Source organism: Mus caroli, chromosome 12 (genome assembly GCF_900094665.2).
Source record: "Mus caroli chromosome 12, CAROLI_EIJ_v1.1, whole genome shotgun sequence".
Classification (NCBI taxonomy): domain Eukaryota; kingdom Metazoa; phylum Chordata; class Mammalia; order Rodentia; family Muridae; genus Mus; species Mus caroli.
In genome coordinates this window covers 52,412,710-52,433,339 of record NC_034581.1, presented here as the reverse complement: position 1 = coordinate 52,433,339, position 20,630 = coordinate 52,412,710, and the positions used below count along the sequence as shown (strand labels likewise).

Sequence of the window (20,630 nt, the reverse complement as noted above, 5' to 3'; positions counted from 1 at the left end):
CTGGCTTGCTCAGCCTGCTCTCTTATAAAACCAAGACTGCAAGCCCAGGGATGGTCCCACCCACAAGGGGCCCTTCCCCCTTGATCACTAATTGAGAAAATGCCTTACAGGTGGATCTCATGGAGGCATTTCCTCAAATGAAGCTTTCTCTGTGATAACTCCAGCTGTGTCAAGTTGACACAAAACTAGCCAGTACACAGGCAAAACAGAAAAAAATACGAATGAAGCTCCACTTAATTTTATTGAAAGCCTCAGTCCAAAATTGACACATGACACTTTGGCTTATTCTACCTATAGGGCCAGTTACATGACCTACCCATAGGGCCAGTCACATGACCTAGTCACACACTTGCTTATATAGAGAACAGGATGTGCTTTGGATTAGGTAGTTGTCTTTAGTTGAATAAATACACATAGACATGCATAGCACACACAGACATGCACACACACACACACACACACACACACACACACACAGAAGGGAGAGTGAGGGGAGTGGGAAGGGGGAAGGGGGAAGGGAGGTTTCTTTGTTTTGTTTTGTTTTTTAATCAATTCTGCCACAGATCATAGATCCTGGTGTTATTCCATATCAGTCTTAGGTTTCAGAGACAACCTTGTTATGTCTTCTTGTTACACACTAAACAACCATTTTATCCCCTGTAATTGACCCTGAGACTTGTCGGCCTTATCAGCCAAGACCCTTGGTTAAGGAAAGTCCCAATAGAACAAATTACCTACTTATGTTGTCAAACTTCTAGAAGGTTTAAAATTTGAGATACAGAATATCTTTCACTATCTTATTTGAATACCAAAACATGGTATTACCAATTCTATGCATATTATGTCAAAAATTTTTAAATCACTTTCAGAAACCGCATGGCTTTTGTTTACATTTGTTTATATTTGCTATTATTATTATTATTATTTTGTGAGGGGAGGAGGAGAGGTGCTGTGATTGGAGGTATGGTGTGTGTGTTTGTTAGTGTGAGTATGCCCACATTTTCTTGCTAGTACACATGGTCATGTGCACGGGAACATGTGGAGGAGGACAGATGTTAATTAGAGATGTCTTCCTCCATTGCTCTCCACTTTCATTTTTGGAACATTGTCTCCAACAGAACTAGAGGCTTAGAGGTTGGTTAGGTCAGGCCAATGAGCTTCAGTGATCTGATGCCTGGCCCTACATCCACAGCTGCCACCACAGCACTGGTGTTACAGGGACAGGTTTCCATACCTGGGTTTTATGTGGCATCTGGAGATCCAAACTCAGGTCTGCATAATTTCATGGCAAGCCCTTCACTGTCTGAGCCATATCTCCAGCTCTTGCATTTATTTTTAATCCGCACAAAATTGTATGCTCTTGTCCTAAAAACGTGTTTTAATTATTGAGGTAGTCAAAACCCAGCACAATGCAAGCAATACTTGTAAGAGACATATTTCTTCAACAAAAAAACAAACAAACAAACAAACAAAATTCTCAGTCAAAATTATTATTTCAGACACCTTCTGGGTAGATGTAGCTACAGTGAGAAAAATTATAAGGCCTAGAAATTAAAGAAACAACTCTTACTGGATAACTGTACTTAGGAAGCACTTGGCAGGTGGCAAAGAAAAGAAATTGCTGAAATTAAATAGATTGCCAATAAAACAAATGATTAATCCAAGAAGTTACAGCAATTAGAGTGTCATTTAAAATAAAATTTTAAAAAAGAGGCCTTTGATGTAGCACCTTCAAATATTTGATGATGATTTCTTTTGGGCAAAATGAAAGTGGCCAGAAAGATGGACAAAGTATGGTGGTGAAACCATACTAACTTCAGGTGTGCCCATGGAAGATAATATACAAGGAACAGGTGCCAATAGCCAAACAGAAAAATGAACGAGAAAGTCATCCCTTGCAGAGTTAAGATCCAGTACCTATACAAGTTTCTCTTCTAGCATTGCATCGCTGTTCCAAATAAGTAACCACCTTGTTTGGCAGTTTGTTGTCTTCCAAATTACTCAACCACTGAATTTTGTATATGTGAGTACCCAGAGGAGTATTGAGAGACAAGATACCTTGTTTTCTGATCTATTACCCATATCCCAATCTAGTCTCCATCTAGATCAGATGGCAGTAAATGATACTACCCAGAAATACTGGATTTAGGCATAAACAAAAGAATAAAGTCAGAAATGCACGTCATCTTCCAGGTGTGGAGAGTGAATCTCTTCTATATGCAGAAATAAGATGTAATAGTTTGAATTGTCAACTTAACACAACGCAGGATCATTGGGGAATAGAGTCTCTCTGAGGTACTATTGGTTAGCTCAAGCTAGTCTTGAGCATGTCTGTGTGGAATTGTCTGATCACATTGAGGTGGGAGGAACCCTTCCCTCATTCCCTAGGCAAGGGATTCTGACCTATATAAAAGTGGAAAAGTTGAGAATAGGCACTTATTTGTTTGTTTGATTGTTTATTATTGCTTTTTTTTTTTTTACTATAAATGTGACTAATTAAAAAAAAAAAAAGAAACACATTTCTTTGGGCCAGTCTTCATGTAGAACATTCTCTTGACATCATGTAGAGTTGTAGATATATTGACTTCACCATTGGAGAGACTCAGCTCTGTCTGTGCTTTATTTTAAAAATTGTGTACAAGAGAATGAAAATGGAAGGGGGCCCCTGCCAACTCTCTTATAAATTACATCAAGATCTGTAGGAGATTTCAGAGCTTGAGGCTGCAGCTGTCCAGTCATTTTTGCCAGGACTTGACCTAACACTCATGAGACGCATGAGCTTCCTGGTTTCAGAAGGTGTAGTGGCTTTTATCTGAAGAAACATACAGGAACAGAATTCACAACACAACCACAGGAACAGAGAAGGAACTATTTAGGCACGTTAGATATGCCCTGTGCCACCAGCCTTATCTGCTCTATCAGTTATAAACTAGATCTAAATTAGGTCTTGTTCGACTTCAAGGGGCCATGGAACACTTTACAAAGTCTTTGGAGTGGAGGGATTCAGAAGGGATCAGAGTGTGCAACAGCAGACCTTCTTTCCAAATGGAGGACAGATGGAGCCACCATAGGTATATTACCTGGTGTCTCCACCAGAACCTATGGGCAGCAGTATTTGTAAGGGAGCATCAGGTGGCTGGCTTTTCCTTCCTTTTGTCACAGCTCATTCTTAGACAAAGTTCAAACCCAACCAGAGGCCGCGTACCTCTGGCATAGAACAAAGAAACAAACCACATGCCATAACGATCTCTGTACATGCAAAAGTCTGTTTCAAAGGCCAGACAGTAATGGCCGTGGACTTGACTCATGAGATGCCCCCTCCTGAGCCCTCACTAAAATCCAGGGCCAAACTGTGTTTTCTGGTCCTTGGCCCATTTCTGATTTCAAGTGATGGAATAAAACATACCACAGGAATGGACACAGGAGACAGAGAGTGGGAGAGCCTGAAGTGAGCAGGGGGTGAGGCTTAGAGGCAGATATGCTAATATCCGAGAAATCCTTCCTTCTCAGTAGAGGAATACAGAGAAGACATTGCACAGTAAACAAGGAATCCGAGAAGTTCCATGAGGCCATTAGTGTGAGGCCTCCTCTGCTTAAGCCTAGCCAAGACAGAGAAGAGCACAGCAGGATGTGGTAGCACACACCTGCAATCCTGGCATTTGATAGGCTGAGGCATGACAATCAACAGTTTGAGGCCAACCTGATCTAGAGAGCAGGAGTTTCCTCAGAAACAAAAAGCAAGATGAAACAAAGAAACAGCAACAAAAGACATAGCTGGCCCTGAGAACCCTGTGTTGGGTTCCTTGTCCTACGGGGAAGGCAAACAAAAGCATTACTAACAAGGGTAGCTTACCTGATATTAATGCTTTCACATTACATATTTGTCCCTGCTAGGAGTGTCAATTTTTCAGGTCAATAATTTAGCTAAGACAAGTATAACATTTTGGTTGTCCTGTTCATCACTGACATACAGTAAATTTTACTTTGCTTGAATTCATACAAACTTCACTATTAAGGAATATCGTTTGTTCTTTGTTACCTGTAAGAAGAAAGATGAAACTTCCATCTATCTAGTCTTCCACCCAGCCTTCCTGCTCGTTAGTACAGTGTGGATGAGGACAGCTGTGATGGACCTATGAACGCATCCCAACAGAACCAGAACCAGATGCTTCACCCCTCACATGTTCATTGTAGATGGGTCCCATTTCTAATGGATGTTCTCTTCTGTTCAGCACTTAGCATTCTAGAACTTAGGTTGCCCAAGATCTCCAATCATCTGGATTCTAATTTGTAACACAATCATCCAGATTTTACTTTGTAACACAGACTTGGTTTTAAAGGTAATTATGCTGTAATATGCAAAGTTATGTAGAAGTTGCTAATTACAGTAAGATCTGAGCTTTATAAAATCAAATGACTTGAACGGCCTTACAGTGTTTCGTTGCTTGCCAAAGTGCCTACCTGTAATACTGCCAAACTATGAGTGGCCTTTCATTAAGCATCTATTTAACTAGTGAAACATAGTTTCCTATACATGTTCTACAGACAGGTTAGGCCTGCTCCTGAGTCAAATTAATTCATGAATCCCTTGAATTGCTAGAGTTTAGAACATTTAAAGTAGCCTTTAACTTGATACTTGAAACTGATAAAACCTCACCCTGTTGAATGGGGCTGTTTTGAACATAAGTTCATAAAATAATGGAGTATTCAGTATGAAAATAGTTTAACTAGGGAAAATAGTATGTGTGTGAAAGAGAAAAGGGTAGGGGAAGAGAAAGGAGGGGAAGGGAGGTGAGGGCTTGGGGAGGGAAGAGAGCAAGAGATGAGAAGGAGAGTTCAGTAGTTGCTGTTGGCCTTGACAGTGTTCTCTAGGCACACACTAGAGACCCATACACTTGGAAATAATTAAAAATATTCAATAGAAGCTAGATATGTTGATGTTTGTTATGTTATAATACTGGTCCACTCCACCAGAAGGATCACAAATGTCTCTGTTCTTTAAGCATAACATCATCTAAACCTCCCTACAAGGACATCCGTCCACCCATCCCACCTCACTGTGACAATTCTTCCTCCACCCATAGTCTCACATCCTGCCACATGAGGAAGCAGATTAAATGAACAGGGTCTTGGAAGGCTGCTTTTTTCACCACACTATTGGGAATCCAGATGCAAAGATCAATAGCAGGTAGATGATATACAAGTCCCATTATCTTCTTACCTGAGAGGAGCGGTTGCATTGGCCACTCGCTGACCAGGGGATATATTCCTAGTATAGAACCCAAGGGACCTGCTCCCTCTAAGTCTGACACATTTAAGGCCCAAGTTAGTACTCTTGTTTTGTTTTTCAAGTGATTATAAGCACACACTACAAGAAAACTGAAATTAAAGGACACTCTGATATCAGAAAACTTATTTTAAATTGCACTAAAAGCTAAAAGGGATGTATGCATAAGCATTGATGGATATTTCTTCATGACTTGAGGTCCTGTCCACCTATAATGTGCCTTTTCCCTCATTTGAAATGATCACAATGTATGCAAATCTTAGTGACCCATAAGGTCAACCTTGATTAAAATAAAATAATAAAATTTTCATTGTAGTATGTCTCAGCCCAAGCACACAACTTTAACCCAAGACCTTCTGTTTATCATAAAAAAATAGTCATTGTGGTGTGGCTCAGCCCTACTAGTACACACTTTTAATCCAAGAGTTTTCTGTTTAATGTAAACAAGTAGTTGTGGTGTGGCTTGGTCCCATCACACACCTTTAACCCAAGAGCGAAATAAAGTCAACCCTAGGTCAAGAGGCGGAGCAAGCAACCAGCTGACAGGAAGTGAACATAAGTAAGCAGAAAGGAGAAACAGAGTTGAAGGGCGTTTAAGACAGAGTGGAGACGGAGCTTTTCCTTCTGGGACCCTGGTGGAGTAGGAAGGTCAGCTGGGTGCTTTCTCTGCCTCTCTGAGCTAGCAGGGTTTCACCAAGCATCTGGTTCCTAAGTCTTCATTGGTAAAATTGAATTGCTGGGATTTTTGTTTTTAAAACAATTTTCTCCTCTATGATAAGCACATTTTCTTCCTGATTTGCCAACTTTAACATCTCCACTGAAGGAGATTCTTCCCAACATCCATGCTCAGGAATGCAAAGAACACACTTGCTCTTTAATACTTCTTCTCTGATAGACTTTCTTATCAATGCTAAATAAACCATACCATGGACTCATTTGATCCATTCTAATAAAATGCAGTAATCTCTCAGGTCTCTGACTCTGTGTTCTCTAGCTCTTTGTCTCACTGACTCTGGCTCAGGGTCTCTAGTGTATAATTAGTTTCCACAAAATGGCTCAGTTCCCAGAGCCAGTGAGGGGTTCTGGCAGATTTGACCACATTTTAATTTTGTTCTGGAAAACTTTTATGGTAGCCAGAAACCAAGTCTCATCTTGAACTGTAGCAAGCTAAATCTAACACCTAAGGACGGTCTCTGTAGTCAAGTAGACTGTAGTAGCAGTGATGCTAGAAATAAGCTTATATACAGGGAGGGAGACAGGAAGGACAGGTAGAAAAAGGATATGACCAGCTTTTGTGGAGGTGGGTGTTAGCGAATTATTTTTTGGAATATGGGGAAGCTATGAAATGCATTAAGTATGATAAGTTTAATATTTGATGACTGAAATTAATGCAGCCTCCTCTATTTTTGTTACCTTTCTAGTAAATTCTGTTTCTGATCTCTTCCCTCATTCTCAAGTACGAGCTAGTTACATGCTAAGTAACCACTGCAATGGCTAGCCTAGATCAACATACTTGTAAGAATGCTGAGAGGGACACATCTGGGTGAAATTATCTGTTGGCATTAATTATGAGGTCTGATTAAATGTGTGTGTGTTTGTGTGTGTATGTGTGTGTGTGTGTGTGTGTGTGTGTGTGTATACATATGTACACTCAGACTGGCCACACTACAACCTGATTTTAAGCATAGTTTTGTTTCGATTTTGTGTTTTGTTGTTGTTGTTTTGATGTGGCGTATGTCTTACAAAACAAAATAATTGAAATTCATGCTGGTGAAGCCTTCATTTAATTGAGACCAGTTTATGCCTAGAGCACTTTAATTATACAGCCATGTTAATTAGTCTATTTTATTATTTGTGGCTTAGCATTATTAGATTAGGTCGTAATCTCTAGCGATCATTTGCCTTTGAGTTGTTAACTAGCATGTTGTCATTAAACTAAGTTTTAGAATTAGATCATCAATGCTCTTAGTCATACTCATGAAACCACATAAACAATTGGAAAAATTGGTGCCCGGTGGTACAATGAACCTTATCACAGTTCATTTTTGCGATATTATATATTTCCATAGGATCTAAACTAGAAATGCCTTATAATGATGCAAAATAGTCAAAAGGGGATATAATATACTTTACTACACTAAGAGACACTGAGTAGATGTTTATTGTAACAAAATGTGTGGTTGGCAAGAAATGAACCATTTATAGGATACTTAACTTACTGTTAATTATAAATTGTAAAATATACAGCTACAACATATTAGCCTTTAACTGTTCCTGGCTCCTGTGAAGAGCTACAGGTAGACATACCTAGGATCACAGAAAATTACTTAAAATATAATGAGGCTATTAGGACTGATCTGATTTTTTAGAGAGATATTTTTTTTGAAGCTCTGTTTTTTAAAGTGTTCCAAATTACATGACACAGAGAGTTTTCTTTGCTTTTGAAGCTTTGCCAAAATGCCACGGCCTTATCTGTAGTAATTATCTAGGCCAACAAGTGCCCCAGGTTACATATTTTTTTCAAATTATAAACAGTTTTATAATAACAGAGAAATGGATTGGTCTCATTCAGCTTTGCAGATTCTAAGCCAAACCATAGCCCAGTGCACCTGTGTGTACTAAAGACATATGAGACAGGCATAACGGCTTGGCAGACAGAAAAGAAGAAAAGGACTAACCGACAACCGGGAGCATTCTCTCTCCTCAACGTTTTAGAACAATGCATAGCCAAATATGTATGGGCATAGCTTTTGAGTGCCAGTCGTCAATCACTGCTCAGCCAGAGTACAACACTGCTGGACCTGCTAGCTTTACTTTAGAGTGTTACCTGATGTCAGGCTGTGACCATGTGTCCAGTGGGCACATGCAATGCCTAGATCCCAGGTGAACCACACTCCAACTCTCTAGTGGACACACATGCCAAGCTGTTTTGGAGTCGATTACTAACATTGAGCCTATGTTCCTCTGTTTCTTCTATCCCAGAGGACAGAATTCATAAACCATTCATCTTTGCTTCCCTAAAATCCTTATCTCTTACCCCTCTACAGATGGAAAAATCTCTGTTAGTTTTAAGGCCATACTCTATATCCATCCTACATGGCTTAAAGACTCTTGAACTTTTTCAGTTTCCAAGACAAAGTTATATGTAGTTTAGGTTATGATACTTAATCTAAAGTAAAACAAAATATTCTTGACTAGATTTTCAAAAAAAAAATCACATGGATACTCACTAGTGACTTAACAAGTGAAATGTAAGGTATGGATAGAGATGAGTGTTTGGAGGATGCCATTTTCTGGGCTTACAAAAGATTCAGAGAATGGTTTGGGCAGGCACATATGCCGTGGTACCTGTCAGCACATACACACGTGTGCACGGAAATGCATAAATAAATGTAATTAAAGATGAAGAGAACCATCTTTTAGAAATCATCCTGAGTGCCCGACCACCTGCATGACAATTTTGCAAGGATGGTAAGTGTGGGTCCCCAAAGTATGTCTCTCCACAGGAAGGGAGCATGTCATCTGTCATCAAGTGATTTTTTTCAGGACCCAGGAAAGGAGTGCATTTGGTGGGAAACTGTCTATCTCTATGCAGTATAGGGCCTTTCCCCAAATGTGAGGTAGATACATAGAAATACGTTTCAAAGCCTCTGACATGCCTTTGCCTGTTTGATCTGACATTGGCGGTGTTCATCCGATGAGCAAGAAAGCAAACATACTCTGTAAGAGCAACATCTTATTTCAGTAAGGTTGACTAATTACAGTGACTTAAAATCTTTATTTAATCTTCCCATAGTTATCCTTTTAATGTGTTCTGTAATTGCAAACCCTTTGGTCTGTTAATCTCTGATTCATTAGTGGGCTCCTTAAGTGTTTATTAAGAAGCTCATGTAATATTCTGGTAATTACTAATAATCTCTGTTCATAGCACATTTACAAAGATCTCTGCAGGGAGCTGCATTAGGGCTCATCAGCACATAACAGGCTGCAGATCCTATTAGCAGTATTGTACTCCTGAGAAGTAGAGAGGACGTATACAGTAGCACAGAATGTCCTTTCTCTCTCTGACCAAGAAACTCCAAAATTAAATCCGACTGTTGTTCTTCCTCCAAAATTCAGTATTCCCCTGCCGTCTGATGTTCTGCCGTTTCACTGAGGAGAAAGGCAGACAGGGATTGCATTACACATCACTAGAATTATAACTGGGGATGCCTAGTCTGTGTCTCCAGTGTGCCTCATCTCCTTTGACACAAGGGTGCAATTACTGTATGGGCTAATGCGTTGTGGTGGCATACAATGCCATTGAAGGAGAACAAAGTGCCACTTAGAGCTTTGGTACCCAGGATCTCTGCATCCCCACCCTGAACAAAGCCAACCCTTGCCACCCCCTTCTTGGAAGCAAAATCCCTTTAATAGAGGACAAGCTTTGACAGACAACACTTCAAAGTAAAAGTGATGATAAGCAGAGTTTGGTGTGAATGGTTTCTGAGGGCCAGGTCCAATGGGAAAGAGGACAGGAAAGAACACTAACTGCTAACCGAGAAGGTGACCTTGCGGAGGTGATACCAGAAACCAACACCGACCATCACTCAAATCCACCTGGGTTTGGCAACTGTGCAGAGAGATGACTCACAACAGCTTTTGCCCCCAAATTTTCTTCAGCCCCCTCCTCCGCAAATGCTCACCAAATAACCTCATTAAAAAGTACTCTGGGAGCTAATGACGTGGCTCACTGGGTCATCTCCAGGCCTGAGCATCTGAGTCTGATCCCCTGGAACCACACAGTAAAAGAAGAGACCAGACTTCCGCAAGCTGTCCTCTGACCTCTGCATGAAGGCAGGTACATGCACATGTAAACACATACACACACACACACACACACACACACACACACACACACACACAGAATTTAAAAAGTTAAAAGCAAAAACAAAACCCCAAATTAAAATGAATAAAAACTTGAAACAGAGCGTGTAGCGTGCAGATATACATGCATTGCTTGGAGATAACTCCACCCCTTTATCAGTCCAAATCTTTGCGGTTAGATGCTATCTATTCTCACAAAGATATAAATATATAGTGTATACATCCTGCAACCTTTAATCCTTTGGGAATGAGACACTGCACAAACCTGACAATATTTCTGCACAGATTTTGACATTTTTAAACAGTTTCATCCTGAGTCTTTCAAGACAGCAAAGCCATTTCACTTCTCATTGACATCTTTCTTATGGCTGTGTCTCAGAAGTACTCTAACGTGCTGAAGCATTGCATCTCACTGTCTCCTTAAAACCTGCAAGAGTTTTAAATGGCTCTTTCCAAACACATGTCTAAGAGAGTGGGGCCTGCACAACCATTTCTTGAGTCTGTGAAAACAAAGGCACTACCATGCATCAGGTGGCTTGTATGTGGACATTTCGAGGCCCTTCCTGGCCCTGGTAGTTACTATAGTAACTTGCTTAGTACTCCCGCTGGAGCAGATGCTAGGGCCCATTTCTCCCATTGCTAAGTGCAAGCAATCTTGCACAGGCAGGCCCCATGGCTGACTGTTCACCTTGGCTCCTTTGCAGAGCTCTAAAGGTTTGAGCCATGTTCCTTTCCATTGTGTTTGATTCTGAGTGGATGTTAGGCACCGATCTCAAATGTACTGTCCAGTCTGTGTCTTTGGCAGCAACCATTCTTTCTACTAAAGGGAGTTACTTGGATGGAGAGTCCGCATGTGACCAAACTACGCTTACAAAAACAATAGAGAGGTCCAAGTTTTTCTTCTCAACAAAAGTGAGAGAGAAAGAAACTTACTCGAGAATTGTGTCCCAAAGCATAAAGAGAATTTATCAGCACAAAATGCAGCTTGGAAAATGCTGAGATTATGCAGAAAGGAGGAAGGAAATTGCTGGTTTACATGACTGCATTGTAATTATATCAACTTAAAACAGCTTCCTCAGAACTGATAGCTCTCTCATCAGATTAAGTCATGTGTTGTGGAGCTAAAATTCACCCATGTTCCTGTGCAGAGTGCAGCATGCTGTCTCTGAGATGTAAGTAGGAAAGGTGTTGCTCTCTGACTTTGGTGTGTCTGGCCTCTGACTGCTTCTGTCTGCAGAGTAGAAAGTGCTCTGAGCCTTGCTGTTAACTGCGCCCTCCCTCCTCTGCATTGCTCATGCAGTGCAGCTGTGGTCATTTGGCCTCTGTGTCTCCTGCCTGCCAAGAATGCGGGATCATTCATTAGACCACCAGCTTCTCCATGAAGCACTCCCAACCATCCCACTGACCACTGGTGAGTGCCTGCTCTGAAATGGGACTGAGAAGTAGTGAGTGAGGTTCAGTCCAAAGACATCAGATCCTTGCCTTCCCTTTCTACAAAGTACCGTCTTTTGTCAGCAACAGTCAACCCCCAGGAAGTTCATCTTCAGTATCAGGATAGTGAGTGACTGGCATCTGACATCCCAAAACGCCATTTCTAGGCATTGTTATTTGCATTGATATCATCTTTTTACCTGTCCCCTTAACCTAACCACACGTTTCTAAAAGATAGAACCATGTCTAAAATACAGAGCATACACCCTAAAGAGTGGATAGGACACAGTAGTACATGTGACACAATAATGCTCAGTAACTCACATTAATTGAATGTAAAATGGATTGCAATTGTTACTTTTTATTCTGGAAAAGAAAAGGGTATTTCACCTAGGTAGTAAATTGCCTATATGTCTACAATATCTGAAGTTATCAATACCTTAAACAAAGCTGCAGTTTCTTAACCTCGGAGTCAACAAGAGGTTAAAATCGACCAGAATTTGGATGTGCCCTTATTGGCCCATACGCTGACTCATAGTTCTGTCTAAAAGCAGGGTCACCCATCTGTAAGGTGGCCACCCAGAGAGCTGAAATGCTTAGCTACAGAGCTGAGGAAAGATAAATGCTCTCTGCAGGGCTTTGACCTTTTCTCTCTTGAGTACTCCCCATCACCACCCCCATAAGCCTGATTAAGTCTGAATGCATCCTGAGCAAACCACCTGTGTTAGCAGAGTGTGTGGTGTCTTCCTGAAGGAAACCCGGGCAGGTTGCAATGCTTCCCTCATTTCTCCATTAGGAGGCACAGCTTTCCCTCAGTGGCCTTTGTTCCTCTCCCCACCTGGCCCGCTTTCCACTAGTTGGTTCTATTTCCCTTTTGAATCCCTTGAGGACCAACTCAAACCCTTTCCCTTTCCTGAATCTCGTGCTGAGCCTTTGCAGAGAGCAGTAATCCCACCTCCAGTCCCAGTCTGGAGCACCTGGACCACATGATACCGGTGCTGCTTAACATTTCAGGTGTTTGAGGTTAGCAGGGACTCTTAAATTTTTAGTTCAGTTTTCTTGCATTTCTTTCTTATACTTGTTAAAAGTGGACATAATGTGCAGAATAATTGTGAACATCCTGTTTCATGTGGCACACGTTAAGAAAAAGCTTGGCAGATTAGAAGAAAAGCATCAACAAAAGAACGTGACTGAGGTAAAAATGTATTTAGTGGATGATTTTTACAGATATTGTGAGAAATACATATGTAATAAAATGGTTTTTACAGTAAATGAATATGTTGTAAGTGATTCTCAATAGAAGAGTCTCATTTCTCAGCAGAACTGAGAAAACTTTTAAGTCCCAGCACTGAACTCAGGCTACAAATGTGCACATGTGGACGCTTATTTGCATAAAAGCCAAAATCATATTTTGGCATTTGGTCTGTATACTTCAGTTATTTGTCGTACAAACCTATATATAATTCTCCTATTGCATTGATTTCTGTGGAGTGTTAAACTATTTTAAAACACGAAGTTATCTCATCTACATGCTATAGTCCAGAAATGTCCAAACCATCAAAGTGTGTTCTTATACTAGACAGACCTCTTACTGAGTGTTTCAAGCCAGTGGTACATACACACAGATGTGCCTCTGCATCTTAAACAGCCCGAGTAAGCCAGCTGTTTGAGCTCATACTCTCCTGATAAGTTCTATATAATTTAGTTTTTGTGTATGCATGTATGCTTGTGTGTGTGTGTTCATGTATTCCTATATATGTAGGAGCACATATATGTGCAGAATCACATGTGCACGTGCAAATGAAGGCCAGGGAAAACCTTGAATGTCATTCCTCAAGTTCAGTCCGCTTTGATTTTTCAAGGCAGGGTTTCTCACTAGTTTTGGGCTCACTAAGTGGGTGAGAGTGGTTGCCCAGTAAGCCACAGGAATCCTCCTGTCTCCACCTCTCCAGTGCTAGAAATCCAAGTGAGTACTACCATGCCTGGCTTTTTCACATGGGTCCTGGGGAATGAAGGTGGGTTCCTAAGATTTCACAGCAAGGGATTGATAGGCTGAGCTATCTGCACAGCTCTGCACAATTTAAACTTAAGAATGTAGTTCTTGCTCAGAAACTAAGCTTCTAAACTGATCGTGCCAGTGTGCCTGCAACTTTGACTAAAAGCCCCACACAATTAAGATGAACATGACATTTTAAAGTTTCACAGTAGTCAGCCCACTGTTGTGGAGTATTACTTTCTGGGTTAAAGATGAGCAGAACGTGTTAAAATATAAACCAAAAATGAGTTAAAGACAAAAGAGACTACCCCAAATTCACACATGTCTGCTGCCTCTGCATTCTGGCAAGTGCATCATATGGAGGTTCATACAGCCTTCACAACTGTTCTCTACTCTACAGTCCCATTTAAACTACTATGTCAGCCAATGAATACTATTAGTTTGGGGATTTGTTTGTGCCAGGAACTTTCCTGGGAGATTCAACTGACACATCCCTAAATAGATGCAACCTTGCTCCCCCAAATGATCAACTTTCCACTTTATAGAACCCAGGTAATTTCAGCTTTACTTCAGTTGCCCATTGAGTTCAAGCAGCATGAAGCATTCACTTGTGTCTGAGATGAGTCTGGGTTTTCAGCATATTCCCCCAGGAACTAGAACTTCAAAGAACAGAGAAGAAGAAGAAGAAGAAGAAGAAGAAGAAGAAGAAGAAGAAGAAGAAGAAGAAGAAGAAGAAGAAGAAGAAGAAGAAGAAGAAGANAGGAGGAGGAGGAGGAGGAGGAGGAGGAGGAGGAGAAGAAAGAAAGAAAGAAAGAAAGAAAGAAAGAAAGAAAGAAAGAAAGAAAGAAAGAAAGAAGAAAGAAGAAAAGAAGGAAGAAAGAATAAATAAGAAAGAAAAGAAGAAAGGAAGAAGGAAGAAGGAAGAAAGAAGAAAAGAAAGAAGAAAGAAAGAAGGAGAAAGAAGAAGGAGGAGGAGGAGGAGAAGGAGGAGGAGAAGGAGGAGGAAGGAGAAGGAGGAGGAAGGAGAAGGAGGAGGAAGGAGAAGGAGGAGGAAGGAGGAAGAGGAGGAGGAGAAGGAGAAGAAAGGAGGAGGAGGAGGAGAAGGAAGAAGAGAAGAAGAAGAAGAAGAAGAAGAAGAAGAAGAAGAAGAAGAAGAAGAAGAAGAAGAAGAAGAAGAAGAAGAAGAAGAAGAAGAAGATATGACTACCATAATGATAATAATATGGAAAATATCTTGAACTAGATAATAAAAGGGGTAATTCTAAAAAGTAGCTACAGGGGAAAAAAGGAAATAGATTGAATTGTGGCAAGAAGCAGAGGAGGGAGAATGACTTTGAAGCACAGTTTAGGATAAAAAGATAAAACTGAGTGATGAACAGACTAAATAAACAGGAGAGTGTACTGAAAGTGGCATGTAGTAAAATGAACATTTATTATCACATCTTTAGAAATAAACCCGAGAGCAAACACAAAGAAAAGGTAAACTGTCATGTTGTTTCTGCCTTCGGTGCACTACAGTGGAAGATAAACAATGATACCGTGAAAACAGCAGGTGACAGAGGACAGCTTTCAGAAATGAAACCATCTTCCCCGAGCAACAGCCATGTGCAGACCAATGCACTTGTGCAGAGACCTTGCCATGGTGATGTCACGATGGTAAATCGTAGCCTGACATGCACCTGCAAGGCCACAAGCACCTGTCTGGCAGAATTAGTTCCAAGTTCACACTCAGAATCTAACTTGTATTAATCCCCCTGTCCTACTAAACTTTGTATTAATACCCATTGTGGAACGTTAAGTAAGGCTTGTACTATGTATTTTTTTTCATACACATCTTCAGATTATTCTTTCAGATGAAGACAATGTATGGTATCTGTGCATGATTTTCACACACACACACACACACACACACAAAATCTAAATGCCCTGAGTAAGAAACAGAAACCTGAGCTCTCATAAAGTACAAATTAATACCAATAAGGTAATAACAGAAATAAGGCAAAGGTTATATAAGAACAATAAAGTAATAAAATCTATAGTAATGATGAAAATATTTTAAATTACTCTGGAAATGCTACATTTTTAAAACTTTAAAAACAAGGAAAGTTAGCGAAATTTTTAATGTGTGTTTATTCTGTTGTTGCTTGATTTCTTTCTAGGTTCCAGGTGCAGAGAAGTGTAACAGACCCACAAAGTTATAGAACTGTAAGAGGCAGCTTCCAGATGATCTTCCGAACAGAAGGGTATGTGATGCCTTTTGTACAGGGTCTGTATATTGATATGGTCATTTTAATGTACTTGCACTTGACAAATTTTCTTGTTTTCCATAGTTTGCTTTCCTGTCCTAGTCTTACTAGGGAAAACATTCTGGAAAGTGTGCCTTCCTATTTTTATAAAATAATTTCCTAATTTGAATGAAAATCAAATATGTATATAGTAGAAACTACTATAAAGCTATGAAGTTTTCTTATTTGTATTATCTAAACTTAATAGCTATTTTTACTGTGGGACTTAAATATAATGTCATTCTTCCTCTTTAGCCCTCCTCCATTCCCTAGAGTCAGCCACTCACTCACAGAAACGCTTTCTACCAGGAATTCCTCAGTGACTGTCCTGGACTTAGAGTCATGTAGATATTTTTACTGGCCTTCCTGTCTCTTATTACCATCTCTCCAGACTTGTTCTTAGTCCTGTAGAAGCCTTCTTGCAGGAGTCCATTCCTAGTCCACCTTCATTGCCAGGAGACTCCACCTCTTGGTGCAGATCCCAGACTCCCTCTCCCATGGTCCCTCTCAGCCTTTCTTCCTAGTCCATCTCCAATCCCTTATCACTCTCAGACCTTCAGAAGCACTGTCTCTCTCTGGGACCGCAAAGCCACCACATTTGCCTAGGATCCAAAGCAAGGAACAGACAATGCCCAGATACTGACCCCGAGAAACACTCAAATGATGTAACTCCAGATGCTTAGGCCCCTGCACAAAACACCAACACGTCCGTGCCAAGACAATCTGCCTCCTCTAGAAGTCAGAAACCTTATTGCAGCAGGCCCTGAGAAGTGCAATTCAGCTGGAGCACAGAGAGGGACTTCAAAGATAGAGGTTATGAATATACTCAAGGACTTCAGGGAAGACTGGATAAACCCCATAGTGAAGCCTGTGAAAGCTCAAAAAGTCAAAATAAGACATGAAAGCAGAATGTAACAAAGAAATAGAATCACTAAAGAAAGCCCACCCTGAAATAAATCTGCAAAAATTAAGGGCATCAAACACAAACCTCAGACGTAAGACTCACTCAGGGATTATAAAGCATGGAAGAAAGAATCTCGGGGGGAGGTGGAGGACAAGATGAAAGAAATGGATCCCTTGGTCAGAGAAAATAATGGAACTAGGAACCAAAAAAAAAAAAAAAAAAAAAAGAGGAGACATGCAATGTTTATCTTTCTGAGTGTGGGTCACTTCCCTCAGAACAGTTTTCTAGTTCCATCCATTTACCTGCAGGTTCCATCACTTCACTTTCCCCTTGCAGCTGAGTAGTACTTCACTTTCTAGATGGACCACATTTGCACTTACGTTTTCCTATTTTATAGCTATTGCAAACAGAGCAGCAGCAAATATGGCCACGCACATCTGTATAGAGGGATGAGGAGTCCTTTGGGAGTATGACAAGGAATACTGTGGCTGGGCCATGTGGTAGATGGATTTATAGCTTCTCAGGGGGTCGCCACAGTGACTTCCAGAGTCACTGCACCAGTGGTAAAGCGTAGGTCCCCTCCTTTCTCCATTTCCTCATCAGCATTTGTTATCAATTGTTGTCTTGATTTCAGTCACTCTGGGTTAAGATGAGATCTACTGTGTGTGTGTATGTGTGCACACCCATGTGCACATAAACCGAAGCCTGTGCGTAGCAATCAGAGGACCACTTGTGGAAGCTGGTTCTCTCTTTCCACCATGTAGATTCCAGGGACTGAACTTGGGCTGTCGGGACTGTCAGCAAGTGCCTCTACATCAGTGGCATTTTAAATAGGATCACTATACATACTCTGAATTCACCATGCAATTCTACGAAGTAGAACAGATAAAGGAACTAGGACTTAAGAGGTTAGCAACAAGTGTTAGGGATGTATTGGATGCAAAGCTAGATCTACTTAGGCTGAAAGCCCTGGCAGTTCACCATTGAATTCAATTCCTCATTTGTCAGGTGACACTTTCAATGCCATTTTGCTTAATTATTATTTCAGTAAAAACTCTATGAGGGATATCTCGCCATGCCAACATAATTTATTTATCTGTGTACTATAGTTTATAAAATGAATCTCTTTGTGTTTTTTCCCACATTTTCACTATTATAAACAACATACTCATTTATATGCTTACATATTTTATATACTTATGAACCTATAAGACCAAATGTTATGTACATTTTATTTTACATATACTAAGAAATTATTATTTTTATATGGACTGGCATTGTGCCCGCAATATTTAAAAATTTTCATTTCTTCCCATTCTCAAGTGGGACAATATGAATATTTGGGGAATCTGTCAGTAACATGCATCTCCTGTTCACCATCTGATACATAAAGAAATGAAGCTATATTAAATATTACTGGGGCTCAACACAGTTTTAAATCATTAGGGTCATTTCTTGCATGAATTAGTGGTTTGTAGCTTTTACCCATTTCTCGTGGATTAGTCCTTTTTTATTATTACTAACTTGTAGGAGGTTAGTATAGATTATATTGTATACAAAATTCTTTGTTACGTATATCAAAAGCTTTTTTCCTCATGTGACGTTTATCTTACAACTGTAATCTATTAGTGGTTTTAGAGTTTATGATGTTCCATATCATGATTTTGGTGGCAATATATATTTTTCCTTTGAGCAGAATAGCACACTAAAAAGAATTTAAAAAAAATCACATTCTCAACTACAAGATAATAAAGTTTTTCTCTGGCATTTTATATTGACATTTTTAATTCATCCAGCAATTCTTGCTATAGTCTTGTGTATAAGCATTATATTTCATTATTAAATGATTAGTCAATTATCCAAATATCACCTGAAAGAAACCCACCCTTCATTTACTAAGAGTGGATTCTACACTCCAATTAACAAACTTGTATGTGCTCACTATCTTGGCTTTGGACACTGTTTCCATGTCCTGTTGTTTCCTTGCATTGTCTAACTGTGTGCAGGCATCATGCATTCTAACAATTTATCTCTGCCAGTACCATACTGTTTAAATTATTGTATCAGCAAAGAATTGGGGGACCATGTAAAAACAAGTTTTGTGGTATAAAGTTCAAATCCTTGTCATGGTATGCAGAACTGTTACTATCACATGGACCTTCCTCTTTAGGCTCATTTTCATATACAGATATGCTATAGGAAAAGCCAACAAACAGCGTGTAGGCTTCTCATCTCTCCATCGTAGAACTTTAGCATGTTGTCTTTCTGAAATTCCTAATCCATCTTCTTCATTCAATAATAGTGACTTCACATTTCATCACCCCTGACCACCTTTTCTCTGGCACATGCTAGATCGTTCTCCCTCCGTCCCCATATATATGCTGCATAAAATATGCCCTATCTTGAGCATCCTAAACCCTCAAAATATGTTTCCCTAAAGGTCATTTCTCATTTAGCTTTGCATTCCCAATGCAGTGTTTGGTCTGAGGAGAGACAGCATAAGTCTACTAAACAGGCAATACTCACAGCTGAAGTCCTCACAGCGGTACTGCACTGCTGTAAATCACACCGAGACAGTGAGTCATGCTGAGGGCCACACTCTGCGATGTGATAACAAGGAGCCAGACATTGCCAGTGTGCCTGTATTGATGACAAGGACTATAACTGGTGCTTGTCTTGTTCAATAGATATATAAAATTAAAGAAATCATAGAGTATTATTTAGTCACCAAGACGTCCCTTTACAGGAAGAGTCCTGTTAGCATTAGCAAGCTCTGTAAACTGTAATGGATATCTCTGAATTAGATACGGGTGATCCTTAGCCAGGCTCTTTACTTCATTTATGTTTTAGGGAAAACTGATGTCTCTGCTTTGATATCAAATAATACAGCAAATGCACAGTGTGTGTGGTCCCTGTAAAACAAAATTGGCCTTTTCCTATTCTGTATATATAATTGCTTCTATAGCAAATTGGCATTTCTCTGCAGTGCCTGTAGATCTGGGCATGCTGTTGCCCAAAGATCAGAGGGCTCTGTTCTTAGAAATGGAAATATTTGTTAAATAAATAAAAAAAATTACAAAGGAAAAGGCAGCGTGTAGGTTTTGATGCCCAACACGACCACTTAATAGCTTTAAACTAAATAAAGACCAACAAACAAAACTGAATAAAAGTAAGCCTTTTAATATATACTGTTAATCTTTTCTTACTAAAAGTAAGAGATTTTTATTCCCTTACTTGGTTTTTTGAGTGTACAGTGTTCTCAGGCATGGTTTCCATATTCTGGTGCGTAGAGGCCTGCTTGAGATCCGGGAGGAGAGCTCTGTTTCATTTGATGATCACATTTCTCTAGGTTAAAGGTGGTGAAAGCTTAAAGACTAAAATCTTCGTTTGCCTAGGTTCTGCACACCCACATTCCTTGTGTAGGCATAAAGAGGGGTCCTTACTATTCTTCTCAGCAAAGTGTCCAGATTTCGGCATACTATAAAGAAGACCATGCTCAGACACTGCAGGCTCTGTTCCTTCTACTCTGCATTTTCTTCTTAAACACATAGCTTGCATTTTTGTTAAAGATGTAGCCTTTTTTTTATTCCAGATTTAAAGAGTCACTTAATTTAATTTTCTTTAAGCTTTATAAGTGCCGGAAATTTTCATAGTTTGTAATTCTCATAACCTGCTTTCACCAAAGAGACTGCTGCATCTAATGTAAAAAGGGGAACTCAGAAAATGAATGTAAGAAAGAGATTTGTCCCTGTCACTGTGATTCTCATTCTCTCTCTCTCTCTCTCTCTCTCTCTCTCTCTCTCTCTCTCTCTCTCTCTCTCTCTCTCTCTCTCTCTCATCTCAGAAGTAAACTATCCAAAT

The 20,630-nt window shown here is 40.0% G+C and overlaps 1 protein-coding gene across 1 annotated transcript in view; it reads left to right on the top strand.

The window, feature by feature from the left end:
- Positions 1–20,630, top strand: part of Slc25a21 (solute carrier family 25 member 21) — a 472,867-nt gene that overhangs the window by 311,698 nt on the left and 140,539 nt on the right. The window contains exon 3 of the mRNA XM_021179180.2: positions 15,740–15,823. Within this exon, the coding sequence (XP_021034839.1) occupies positions 15,740–15,823 (84 nt within the window). The remainder of the gene's footprint in view (positions 1–15,739; positions 15,824–20,630) is intronic.